A 12,739-nucleotide genomic window follows, 5' to 3' on the forward strand; every position below is an offset into this window, starting at 1 on the left:
GAGAGTGAGTGAAAATTCTCTAATTGAGGAGAAGCCAAATGTTCTTCCTAGTGAAAGAACAATTTTCTTAACATTTTCCAAAGGCTATCCTATTCTTGAGAATGAATTGCGTGAATTTATTAATAAGTAATTTTTTATTCTGCCTTCTTATTTCACGTATATTTTTTTTACTTGCTATATTAGATCATGGTTATTGTTCTTGTTTGTATTGTTTTTGAGTTAGATTTTACGGGGTTTTTGTTTTTGTTAAATGGTAATCATTTTTGCAACCTGTTGTTTGTTGCATGCATTGGTTAACATATTTGTTTATCCTGATTAATGTCTTGTTTGCATCATGTATATATTTAACTTGAATTGTGTTTTAATCGTATAGGTATCTTATTAGTTTCCATGCATGCTCCCTTATTAATGGTTGCATCATTCAATTTAGTTTGTATATTTGTATGCCATTTTATGTATCTTGTTTGTCAAATTATGCAATTGTCATTTTATATTTGCGTTGATTTTGGAATTAATTGTTGCATTTTAATATGTTATGAGTATTGTAACTTTATTTGCGCAATTTTTTCTTTTTTTTTTTTTTTTTTGGGCATGTTATTTGCGCAAATTTTAGAATAAGTAATTTTGCCTCATACTTCATTACTTTATTATATCTTGGTCAACTAATTAAGTTTCATCTTTCTTAATATGGCATATATGTTACGTTGGTAGCTCATTTGGAGATATAATTGAGACACTACAAATGCAAGAAGTTGGTGCAAATGAACAACCTCTTTATGCGAGGCTCGTGGTGCGCGATGCAAGGGCAATGAAAATAGTTCTTAGTGAGCATGGCAGAACAAAGTTCTCCATCAATGGAAAACATGTTTGGGCGAGGAAGTATGTGTGCAAGAATTCTCATTCACCATTGATGGCGACCTCGCCAACTAATAAAGCTTAAATAGATTTCACATACGGAAGTGTTAAGTTACAATTAATTAATTTTACGTTGGGAATTTTTGAGAAGCCTTAATTTTATGTCTCTGTATTCTTGTTAAATGAAATAAAAATTATGTACTACGTATTTAATATTTCGTGTGTATATACAAGAGTGTTTTCTCTCCAATCACAATTTATTCAAATTATCATTCCCTACAATTTGTCACAAGCCTTAATTTATAAATCTAAAGAAGGACGAATATAAACTACTCCTTCCATTTTGTACCTATATCATTGGAAAGCTACAAAATTATACTTTCCAAACAATTTGTTCTTGCATCAATTTACTATAATAGTCCGATTTATGGGCCTTTGGATGTATCATTGGAAAGCTTAGCTATAGAAGTATACTTTCCAAATCAATTGGTCTTGCATCAATTAACCTGTAGTGCTTGATTTATGTCCCCAAAGAGTATAAAGGTATCCCATTTGACCATAATCTAATCATATTTCTTTTGTTATAAATCGAAAATGGGCTCATAATCTATCATGAAAAAGCTTCTTTTACGGGACATCCAATCATCTAGCGTTCACGTGGAATTAAATTTTTTTTTTTTTTTTTTTTTTTTTTTTTGTAGAATAAACTAATATAGCTTAGTTAGGTTATCCATTTATTGCTAAATGAGCTTACGTGGATATCCGATGTATCTATAGTTTTACGCTTTTGCAATATTATTACTCGTTTTTTGGGGTTTAATGGGTAGACTTGTGATTTATTTCAAAATGTCAATAGATTGAACAGTTGGTAGGGTTTTTTAGATGTATTTGGACTGGGCTTGGAGGTTTTGCCTTGTAATTGAAGGGTCCAACAAAAATATAAGCATTTCTTTTATCCACTTTTGGAAACAAAAATAAATAACAACTATTCAATCATCGAATACTGACACTTGGACATGTTTTAGGTTGAAATAAAATGGATATGGAAATGTATTAAAAGAGAGATAATGCAAATCAATAAATTAATGTATATGATATCATGGACTATTTCTTTCTTAATCTATCTAAATAGGTTTCTCTCTATCTCTTCCAATCTGGTTCATGTGAACATCGTTTATATTAATAATCAAAACGTTATTAATATTTCCTTGTAATATTATTAAATTATTAAAGCATTGCATTATTGCATTAACATTGAATCCTCAAAATAAAGAGTTTAAATTAACTTTTAGAAATCATAAATTAAAACTATTCTTCACTCCTTACTCAAAATTTTCATGGAGCCTCTTAATCATCTCTTTTTATAATATTAGAAATCTCAATAATTCTACAAGCAAAAATAAATTTCTAGTTAAAAAAAATAAATTAAATGGAGGCATTTTCCTCTTCACCATTTTTCTTCCAAAACCAAACAGAAAATGATAGTGATACAACCTTAACCCAAGAAGAGTTTTTTGCCTTTCACAACATCGATCGCCAATTTTTCGCTAGGTTAGTCGTTACCATGAGGTGTGAGCCTGCGGAAGCTATGCATGTAGCGGCCTTCTGGATGTGGCTTGAGCGTCTTAAAAAGGCTCAGTATGTAGCCATCATCGTTACATGTCCTGATGAAATTTTTAAGGGCATTTTCGACGAAACTATCTTGTGTCTTAAGGTAGCCGAGTCCAATAGTTTGGTTCGCAATGGTGATCTTCCCATGGTGCAAAATATCATAGGGGAAGATAAGGATGAGATGGCTAACCTAAGGTTTTTTTATGAGAATCGTCTTAGTATAATCAATGGGGTTGGTCATATTGTTGAAGAGGTTTGTCTTAAGGCATTTCAAGACCTTATTCAAATCGCTTATGAAAATAGGCCTATACCAACTAATCGTCACAACCAACCTCTCCCAAATCAACCCACGTTTAATGTAATTCATGGTAGTCCTAGTGTTGGTGTCAATGGTAGCGGTAGAATTGGGGGTTTAACACCAATCTCACAAACCCCCTTACCGCGAATTCATGAAGAAAATCTTGGGGATGGTATGAATGTTTTGGCTAAATATCCTAGTATTGAGGTTGGGGATTCTAGAGTGCCTTTGAGAATTGATCATTTCATTGATGAGTCCAATTATAATTCCTTTCCTCGATTCCTAGGGGGTGGTTCTAGTCCTTCAAATAATGTTCCTCAATTTCTTGGGGGTGGTTCTAGTCCTCCAAATAATGTTCCTCGATATCTAGGGGGTGGTTCTAGTAGTCCTCCAAATAATGTTCCACCTCGATTTCTTAGGGGTGGTTCTAGTCCTCCAAGTAATATTCCTCGATTGTTAGGCGGTGGTTCTAGTCCTCCAAATAATGTTCCTCGATTGTTAGGGGGTGGTTCTAGTCCTCCAAATAATGTTCCTCGATTGTTAGGGGGTGGTTCTAGTCCTCTAAATAATGTTTCTCCATTTCTAAGGGGTGGTTCTAGTCCTCCAAATAATGTTCCTCGACTCCTAAGGGTTGGTTCTAGCCCTTCAAATCATGCTCCTCGATTCCTTAGAGGTGGTTCTAGTCCTTCAAATAATGTTCCTCGATTTATAGAGGATGGATCTAGTTCTTCAAATTATGTCCATCGATTTCAAGGGAATGAAGCTAATTCTTCAAATTATGTCCCTCAATTTGAAAGGGATAGAGCTAGTTCTTCAAATTATGTTTCTCTATTTCAAGGGGATGTAACTAGCTATTGGGATGGATCTAGTTCTTCAAACTACGTCCCTCGATTTCAAGGGGATGGAAATAGTTCTTCAAATTATGTCCCTCATTTTCAAGGGGATGGGGCAAGTTATTCAACTTATGTCCCACTATATCAAAGGGATGAAGCTAGATCTTCAAATTATGTTTCTAGCCTTCCAATCAATATTGTTAGCAACAACACTGATCATGCTTTTGAGACTCAACAAGAAGTCCTACATAGAGGGCTAATGATTAATCAACTATTTGCCCAATTGCAATTGAGTGACAATTCTCAAGTTCAAAGGTTTGAAGAGGAGTCAAATGTTCTTCCAAGTGAAAGGACTATTTTCTTAACTTTTTCCAAAGGCTATCCTATTTTTGAATATGAACTGCGTAAATTTTTAAACAGGTATTATATCATGCTTTCAATTGCTTATTATATATCATATTTCATAATTAGCATATATTGTTTAATCTTCTTTTAATAAAATTGAATGGTGTGATATGTGTTTTGAATAGGTAGTCTCTCAATCCTCCATTATTTGTTGCATTTATTAATTTAGTTGTTGGTTTTTATGGGGTTTTTTTATCATATTTTAAAACCCTTTCGTTCATATTTTAATAGATTACGTATAATAGTTTGCGTAATTTAAAGTTATGCTAGTTCGCGCGCTTTATAGTCAATGATTGCCATCTTTTCTTTATAGTTTGTTTCACAAATTGAATTGTAAAAAATTTAAAAAGATATTTTGTTTACCGTTGCGCTTTATTAGTTGTTGCATATATTAATTAGATATGACTTGCATAGAATTTAGAAAAGGTATTATGTGTTGCGCACGCTTTGTTTTTTATTATACGTACTTAAGCATTAAATTGCGCAAACGTTTGAGTAAGTAATGTTTGTTGCATGCACTTCATTACTTGTTGCTTTAATATTACGGGGTACGATTTTTATGTATCTTGCTTGTCTAATTAATTTTTATCTTTTTCATACGATAATTTACATTTGTAGGTCTTTTGGAGATATAATTGAGGCATTACACATGCAAGAAGTTGGTGAGGACGAACAACCTCTATATGCAAGGCTTGTGGTGCGCGATGCAAGGGCAATGGAAATTGTTCTTAGTGATGGAGGAAAATCAAAGTTCACAATCAATGGAAAGCATGTTTGGGCGAGGAAGTATGTGCGCAAGAGTCCTCACTCAACACAATCCTTGCCAACCAACAAGGCCTAATAGATTTAAGTCAAATCAACTACTATAAAAAAAGTATGTTCTGAACTCTGTATGCTAGGCCATGTTTTCGTTTCTTTCAAAGATTGTTGTTGTCTTCTTGTTCAATGAAATTTTTTAAAATATGTACTTGATTTGAAGGTATTTTCTCTCTAGCACTCTAACACACACATGTATAACCAGTTTTAAACTTATCCAATGTGACGTCTAGTTACAAAATGTTTGTAAATTGTTACATTGCTTTAAGTGTAGGGGCAGAGTTATTATGTTCAAATCATACGAGTCAATTAACCCCACTTGATATATTTAGAATGCATTATACACATCATTGTAATTAAGTGCATGACCGTTTTCTTCATCACTACAAACTTTAAGTTAAAGATTGTTAAAGGTGTACCACACTTCATGAAATTGAAGAAGGCAAAACATCAAAGAAAATAGTGAGGATTAAGAGTAGTTCTTTAAGTAATTTTTAGAAAGGAAAATTGCTCAGTGGAAGAAATATTTAAGATTGAGGTTGCACGTCCGAAAAAGACAAGTATGTCTGAATTATTTGTTTGGTAATCCACACGCAATTTCTCTAATTCATTATGTACTTTATTTTATTTAACGATGTGGCATTTTGCAAGCAAACTGTCCTAAGTGGTTTTTATCCTTTTCTTATTTGGATACAATATTCATACACTTGAAATTAAAGCCCAAACAATTTTTGCCAAAAAGCCCATAAGGGCATAAGTGCTTTCACACCTAAGTAAGTAGTTTAATTACCTTGTACTCCTTGGTACAATAATAATATTAATTAACTTTGAAAATATAAATCCATTAAATGATGCCTTGGAAGCAATAATGTTACTTTAGTAAAGGAAGCAAATCAACATAATCAGGAAATAATCAAATAAATCAAATAATATGGAAACAAATCAAAAGAGATAATCACAACATTTAAGTAATTAGGTGTAATTCTTTCAAATAAAAAAAAGTCATTAGGTGTAATCCAATTCAACCACCATCACCACCATATCCCCGCCGCGTACGCGGAACTTGGCCGGAGGTTTCGGCTACCATTTTATTTCTAACTTGCTTATTCTTGGTGGTCGAATTTTACCAAGGTTTTAGATACTTAATTTTTTCTTAGCAATGAATTATTTATTTACTTCAATTTTCATGATTAAAAGCATTACTCTCTACTTTAAATAATTGAGTACAATTATTGTATTCATAAGTTTAATTAGAAACTTACATTATTGTCATTTGGTTCATGTAATCAATTTATCTTTATTTTTACTTATGGTAGAAAATCACCTATCTTTAATTTTATTTTGGTAGGAAATCAACTAAATTTTTTTGGATGAAACCAATCCTATTATGATTATAACACTTGAAAATGATTCATTTAAAATGAAAAAATTATAATTAAAATAATGAACAGTTGCATTGTATCTACTTTGGCATGAATCACAAATTATTATCTTCCATATTTGTAGATAGTAATCCAATACATTTCACAACATGGAACCTCTTCATTTTCTTTTCTTTGTTAATTTCTTTCATACTCGCACCTTTTCATGTATGTATAAACTCTTTGATATATAATATCTTTATTTTTCATACTAAAACATACAATAAAAATAATAAAAAAAATAAATAAATAAATAGAGCACTAAATTAAAAATTGAAAAATGGCCTCTTCCTCCTCTTCATCATCTCCCCCTGCCCTTGATACAACAATCACCCAAGAAGAGTACTTTGCCTTTCACAACATTGACCGCCATCTCTTTGCTAGGCTAGTCTTCGACATGGGCCGTGAGCCTGTGGAAGCCATGCATGCTACCGCCTTTTGGATGTGGCTAGAGCGGCTTAACATGGCTCAATACATAGCCAATATCGTGAAGTATCATGATAATGTTTTTAAGGCCATTTTCGAGGAGACTTTTATATGTCTTAAGGTAATAGAGTCCGACACTTTATTGGTTCAGTCCAATGATATTCCTATGATAAAAAGCATTGTAGGGAATAATAGTAGGGAAGTGATTGACCTTAAGTTTTTTCATGAGAATCGTATTAGGATTCTTCTTGGTGTTGGTCATTTTGTTGAGCATACTTGTGCTAGGGCTTTTCGAGACCTTATGCAAATTGCTTTAGCAAATAGGCCTACAATCGCGGTTAATCAACACAATCAAAGTGTCCCTAAGCCATCCGAACTTGGTGTTCGTGGTAGTCCTAATCCCGGTGTCATTGGTGGTAGAAATGGTGGTTTTAGTCCAACTCCAACCCCTCGCCCCGCTTTGCCTCCCGGAAATTTGGTTCCCTATCCTAATATTATTAGGGTCGGGGAATTGAATGTGCCCTTACAAGGTGATCAATTTAATGTGGTGAACCATAATTCATTTTTTCAAGGGGTTGGTGCTAGTCCTTCTAATTATGGTTTAGAGGCTCAATCACAAGTTCTACAAGAGGATTTTGTGGAACAATTACTTGCGGAATTGCAATTGAGTGAAACATCTTTAGTTCATAATGTTGATGAGAAGCCAATTCTTCTTCCAAGTGAAAGGACGGTTTTCTTAACATTTTCCAAAGGCTATCCTATCCTTGAAAATGAATTGCGTGAGTTTATTAATAGGTATTTTTCGTTCCTCCTTTATAATTTATTTTTGCATGTTAATTTAGTTCATAATAAACAATTATTGTTTGTATATTTTGCTTTTGTATGTTTTGAATTTGGTGTTTGACCTTAAGAAACTTGACAATTATTTTGTGTCCCAATATTCGTAGCATTAAGTAAATTAGTTGTAATATTAGTACATAATTATTATGTATGCATTGATATATAAATTGGATAGAGCGGATTTTTAATTGTTACTGTTAAATGAGTAATTTGTTGCGTCATTTGATTATGTTATACTCGTACTGTATTTGTATAATTGTGTGTGATTGATATATCTTGTTTGTCTAATTAATTGCCATCTCTTCTTTGAGGAGTTGATTTTAAACAGATTTGCGTGAAATTTAGATTTATTAGGTGTTATTTACCGTGCACCCTTCATTAATTTTTGCACTAAATAAAATATTATTCCGTATTGTAACTTGATTTGCGCATGTTTTCAAGTGTGTAATTTTGCCTTTCGCCTTGACTAATATATATTGATTTGACTAATTAATTTTCATTTTTTTCAATGAATCATTGACATCTTAAGGTCTTTCGGAGATGTAATTGAGACACTACAAATGCAAGAAGTTGGTGAAAAGGAACAACCTCTTTATGCAAGGCTGGTGGTGCGCGATGCAAAGGCAATGGACATGGTTCTTAGTGAGCAAGGCAGATCAAAGTTCTCCATCAATGGAAAGCATGTTTGGGCGAGGAAGTATGTTAGCAAGAATCCTAACTCACCGCCGTCTTCACCAACTACTTAGGCTAAGTAACTTAACTGCTTTAGATACAAGGATTTTCTGAAACCTTAATAATTGCTTATCTTCGATCTGTAGCAATTTGTATCAAAGATTGTCTCTGTGCTTTTGTTTGATGAAACGCAAACTACATTTTCTGCATGAATGTCCTCTTTTAAATATAGTATTAAGTTTTTAAGCTGCACAATGTGGACTTGCAGAGTCTATATGATGCTAAAAGTTTGAGTTTGAGTAATAGATATTACTCGAAATTCAAAATGGCAGAAAACAGCGAGAGAAAAGATAAATACTTCAGAAAAGAAGGCAAGGAGCGAAAACTTAGCAGGTGTAAAGCTGCTCAGAGAGATCACATTTGAGAAGTAGACATATATTTGCAGTAGGGAAGACTGAAGAGGGCGATAATATTAACTTTGAATGACAATTCAACAATGTTTCAATTTTTTTTTTTATTTTTTTTTTTCTGGCGTTCTTACATCAAGGGCTACACACAAGATAATTATAAAGTAGATTGCCAAAGGACATGAGAAACGTCATCAAATGATAATTAGAGACAAATCGTGATTCTTCCAAATACAAGCACAATTTGTCAGCCAAACACAAACCTTAAATTAACAATATAAAGAAGGGTGAAAAATAAACTAAAATTTAACTGTTTAGAAGAGAGAAAGAAAGCTAGAGGTAGCACACTACTTAAACTTGAATCCAATAACCATACAAGGCAAGGAAAATATAGGCTTGCCAACCCTTTCGGCAGAACAAAAACCAGAGATTCCAAGGGTCGCCTGCATAAAGAAGTAGAGCGTGTTATTATTGGAAATATATATGTATATGAGCTTCAAAACAATAGTGAAAGACGGAAATGCAAGGTTATGCTCCACAGGTAAACTGTCCTCCTCCATTTACATGAAAACCAGAAAAATCTCTATCAATGTTTAGCTATGCTTCCATCAGAAGATTAATCACTTATGCAAGCAAAATCATAAACATAGTTTCAGAAACAATAACGACCGTGAAATGGGCAGAAACCCAAGAAGAGACCACTTAAGGCATAGTTAATTTTGCCTTGAAATTTTTTTATCATACTACAGATGGAAGCTTAAGGAACAAGTTTTGGTCACTGTTTAGAAAAATATAAGATTATTAATAGCCAGATAATTCGGCAAGAAACAACGATGTCAAGAGACCCATTTCTTTACCAAAATTATAAATGAAGTCTCAAATAATGAGACAGGTCTTAGTGACCTGAGGCTGCCTTTGGACTGCACCCTGCCATAACATAATATAAATATTAAACAGAACACCTAAGCATAAGGATTCGATTCCACTAATGGCATTAACCTTAAAGGCGTGTATTTTGATAAGAACATACCTCCCAAAATCAATCTACTCGAACAACTCCCAAGGATATCATATGGGAGTTGGGACACAAGCAATTAACTCTGTGCAATTGTTTTCCTCAAGAACCCAGAACAATTGTTTGGCCTCTAGCTTCTACATCCCAGAAAAAAATGTCTAAGTTACAGCATATCCAGTTCCATCCTTATTTTTATCATTAATTGAATGCTCACCCTGGCTGGATTAACAATGTTAACCTCAAAATTCTATACATCTCAGAGTAAAGAGACAATTCGTCATCTAACTCATGGAAGCTTAGCCATTCAAAAATCTCACACGTGAAAAACCACCACAAAGATGATTTAGGCAATACACAAACTTCCCTAAGACTATACTAATCAAAACATTCTACGTAAGATAGGATTCTCAAAGGCTAATTTTCAAAGAAAGGGCTCATGATTCAAACGTGAAAGCCAATGGCTGAAAGTGACACCATATCTGTTAACAAACTCATGTGGGAATGTTCCACAACAAGAGAGAGATGAAGCAAACTCAGACATACTTACGGTCTCAACAGCTTAATCTTCTTTTGAACCATTAAACATTTGTTATCAACAATCTAACACCGTCAATTATTTGATTAATGAGAAGAGGGGAAGTAGCAAAGAAATTTACTTCATTAAAGCCAATAGGCATAAGTATATCAGACAACACATAACCTTCTCTACAGACAACATTTAGATGGCAAGCTTTAATGGCTTGCTTGGCATTTGTTCAATCTTATTAAAAGAACCGCTCCACAAGAAGTATAAAAGGTCTCCACTAATTGGCTATATACAGCTCTTAGAAAGATTCCATAATAGGACTAACTTAAGCCACTCGCTCTCTCAGCCCTGGAAAATAAGCCACTCGCTCTTTCAGCCCTGGAAAATAAGCCACTCGCTCTCTCAGCCCTGGAAAATAAGCCACTCGCTCTTTCAGCCCTGGAAAATAAGCCACTCGCTCTCTCTTCCCTGGAAATTAAGCCACTCGCACTCTTTTCCCAGCCGTAACCAAACACCAATTATTCTCAAGCAACAGTATCTAAGGCTCTAAACCCTGGTGAAATAAGCTTCATTACCCTGAGTCCCTGACCAATGATCGTAACCTAATTCTCTGACATCTCCCTCTTCTTGCAATATCTCCTACAGATTTAACACCCCAAAAACCACTCCTACATGCACTAATTGCGCCTTTTCAACAAACTTTTCAAATGCAATTCATCATTAAACCCCAAAAATACACCAACTCAGAGTCCCTGACCAGTATCTAAGGCTCTAAGCCCTGGTGAAATAAGCTTCATCACCCTGAGTCCCTGACCAATGATCGTAACCTAATTCTCTGACATCTCCCTCTTCTTGCAATATCTCCTACAGATTTAACACCCCAAAAACCACTCCTACATGCACTAATATCGCCTTTTCAACAAACTTTTCAAAGGCAATTCATCATTAAACCCCAAAAATACACCAACTCAGAACCTAAATGGTACCTATATACATAATACCATAATTTTTCATAATCTATTTCAGTTTTCCACCACCATTTCATGGATAGCAAGCACAGGCCGACGATCTACATTCATCATTTCCCTAAAATTAGCCATTATACTCCGACAACAAAACTTCGAAACATAATCAATACACCCTATAAGAGGTTCCCATCATCCACAAATCAAAATAGAAACAAATAACAAAATCATACAAAACAAATAAACAGATCAAAAACTACAGAATCAAGCATTACCCAACACCCACAAATCACAAAACCCTAAAATTAAATTCAAAATACAGATGAATAAAAATACAATTGAAAAAAACCAATTAATTTTTTTTTAAAATTCAAAAAATCTTACCAATGAGAGAGAAAGAGCTCATTTAGCAACCATCCTAGCAATGAAATCCTCATACTTAATTCGACCATCAGATCCAACCTCAACCTCACGAATCCATTCATCAAACTCAGCAGGCTCAAGCTTTTCACCAATACTAGTAAGAATATGCCTCAGATCCGAAACAGCAACAAACCCAGTTCCCTCTTTATCAAGCACTTTGAATGCATCCCTAAGTTGACGATCAAAAGGTTCAGGTTTCAGGTATTTAGACATTAGATCTAAGAACCTGTTGAAATCAAAAGCTGCTGTTAATTTTTCTTGGGAAATGATTTCTTTGAGCTGGGCTTGTGTTGGATTTCCACCCAATGAACGCATCAGAATTCCGAGCTCAGATGGTGCGATTTTGCCATCGTTGTCTGTGTCGAAAAGGGTGAATGCTTCTTTCATGGAACTTACTTGATCATCGCTCAAATCTTTGCCCATTTTTTTCTGGGTTTGATTGTTTTTTGATGAATTTTTGTGGGGTGGAAAACTGGGATTTTGATGAAGACGGTGGGGAATGTTTGTGTTTGTGAGATGGAGAGGTGGAGATGTTATGGAAAAGGAGAAGGCTTTTTGCTGTTTTCTCTCTCCTCGAAAATTTGCGTCTTTTGAGGTTTGAATGAACGGGGCTATGTTTTTTTGTTTTTTTTTTTTTTTGTAATAGAGTAATCAATCACATATTCAAAATTTCAATTTTTCCAATCCAAGAAATAATTTTAAAAAAAAACAATTAAAATAACATATTCACCTCGTATTCTTATGTATTAGCGGAGTAATTATAATTTAAAATTAATTAATAAAGATTGGTATAAATTGAAATACACCGTTAAATACAATTTCAATTCAAATTTAAACACGCTATGCATAAACGTATAATATTGTGTGGTGTTTAACTAGTTTTTATTGGGAACCATTTTGTCTGATTGTATCTCAATATATTAAACTCAACCCACAATTTCAAATATCTCCTCAATTGTAACAAGTTAGCAACAAATTTCTTCTTTATAGTGATATTTCAGCACATTATATAGAGTTGAGCATGGGTCAGACTGACATGAGAGTTAGTGACACAAAGCATGAAAATGACTTGATCTAACATATGTCCGCCACAAATATCACTAAATGCACACAAAAACTATAAACGTGTGGATATGGAAAATATCCCAAATCCTTCAAAACTCAAACTCTTTTGTTTTTGTTGGGATACCTATAATTTTGTTAATTTGGCTAAGCAACACCAAAAA

The 12,739-nt window shown here is 33.8% G+C and overlaps 1 protein-coding gene across 1 annotated transcript; it reads right to left on the bottom strand.

Annotated features, from left to right (window-relative positions):
* Positions 1-8,680: 8,680 nt before the first annotated feature.
* LOC110697185 (probable calcium-binding protein CML13) lies at positions 8,681-12,146 on the bottom strand. Its single transcript, XM_021874532.1, has 2 exons — positions 11,475-12,146; positions 8,681-9,027 (listed from the first exon to the last, which is right to left on the bottom strand). The coding sequence occupies exon 1, from the start codon at positions 11,934-11,936 to the stop codon at positions 11,493-11,495; it is 444 nt and encodes a 147-aa protein (XP_021730224.1). The 5' UTR covers positions 11,937-12,146; the 3' UTR covers positions 8,681-9,027; positions 11,475-11,492.
* Positions 12,147-12,739: the final 593 nt, after the last annotated feature.

This window comes from Chenopodium quinoa, unplaced genomic scaffold (genome assembly GCF_001683475.1).
Source record: "Chenopodium quinoa cultivar QQ74 unplaced genomic scaffold, ASM168347v1, whole genome shotgun sequence".
Lineage (NCBI taxonomy): Eukaryota > Viridiplantae > Streptophyta > Magnoliopsida > Caryophyllales > Amaranthaceae > Chenopodium > Chenopodium quinoa.

What these genes read in the sequence shown, in the direction of transcription:
- LOC110697185 (XM_021874532.1), bottom strand. Translation starts at nt 11,936, where the DNA reads ATGGGCAAAGATTTGAGCGATGATCAAGTAAGTTCCATGAAAGAAGCA.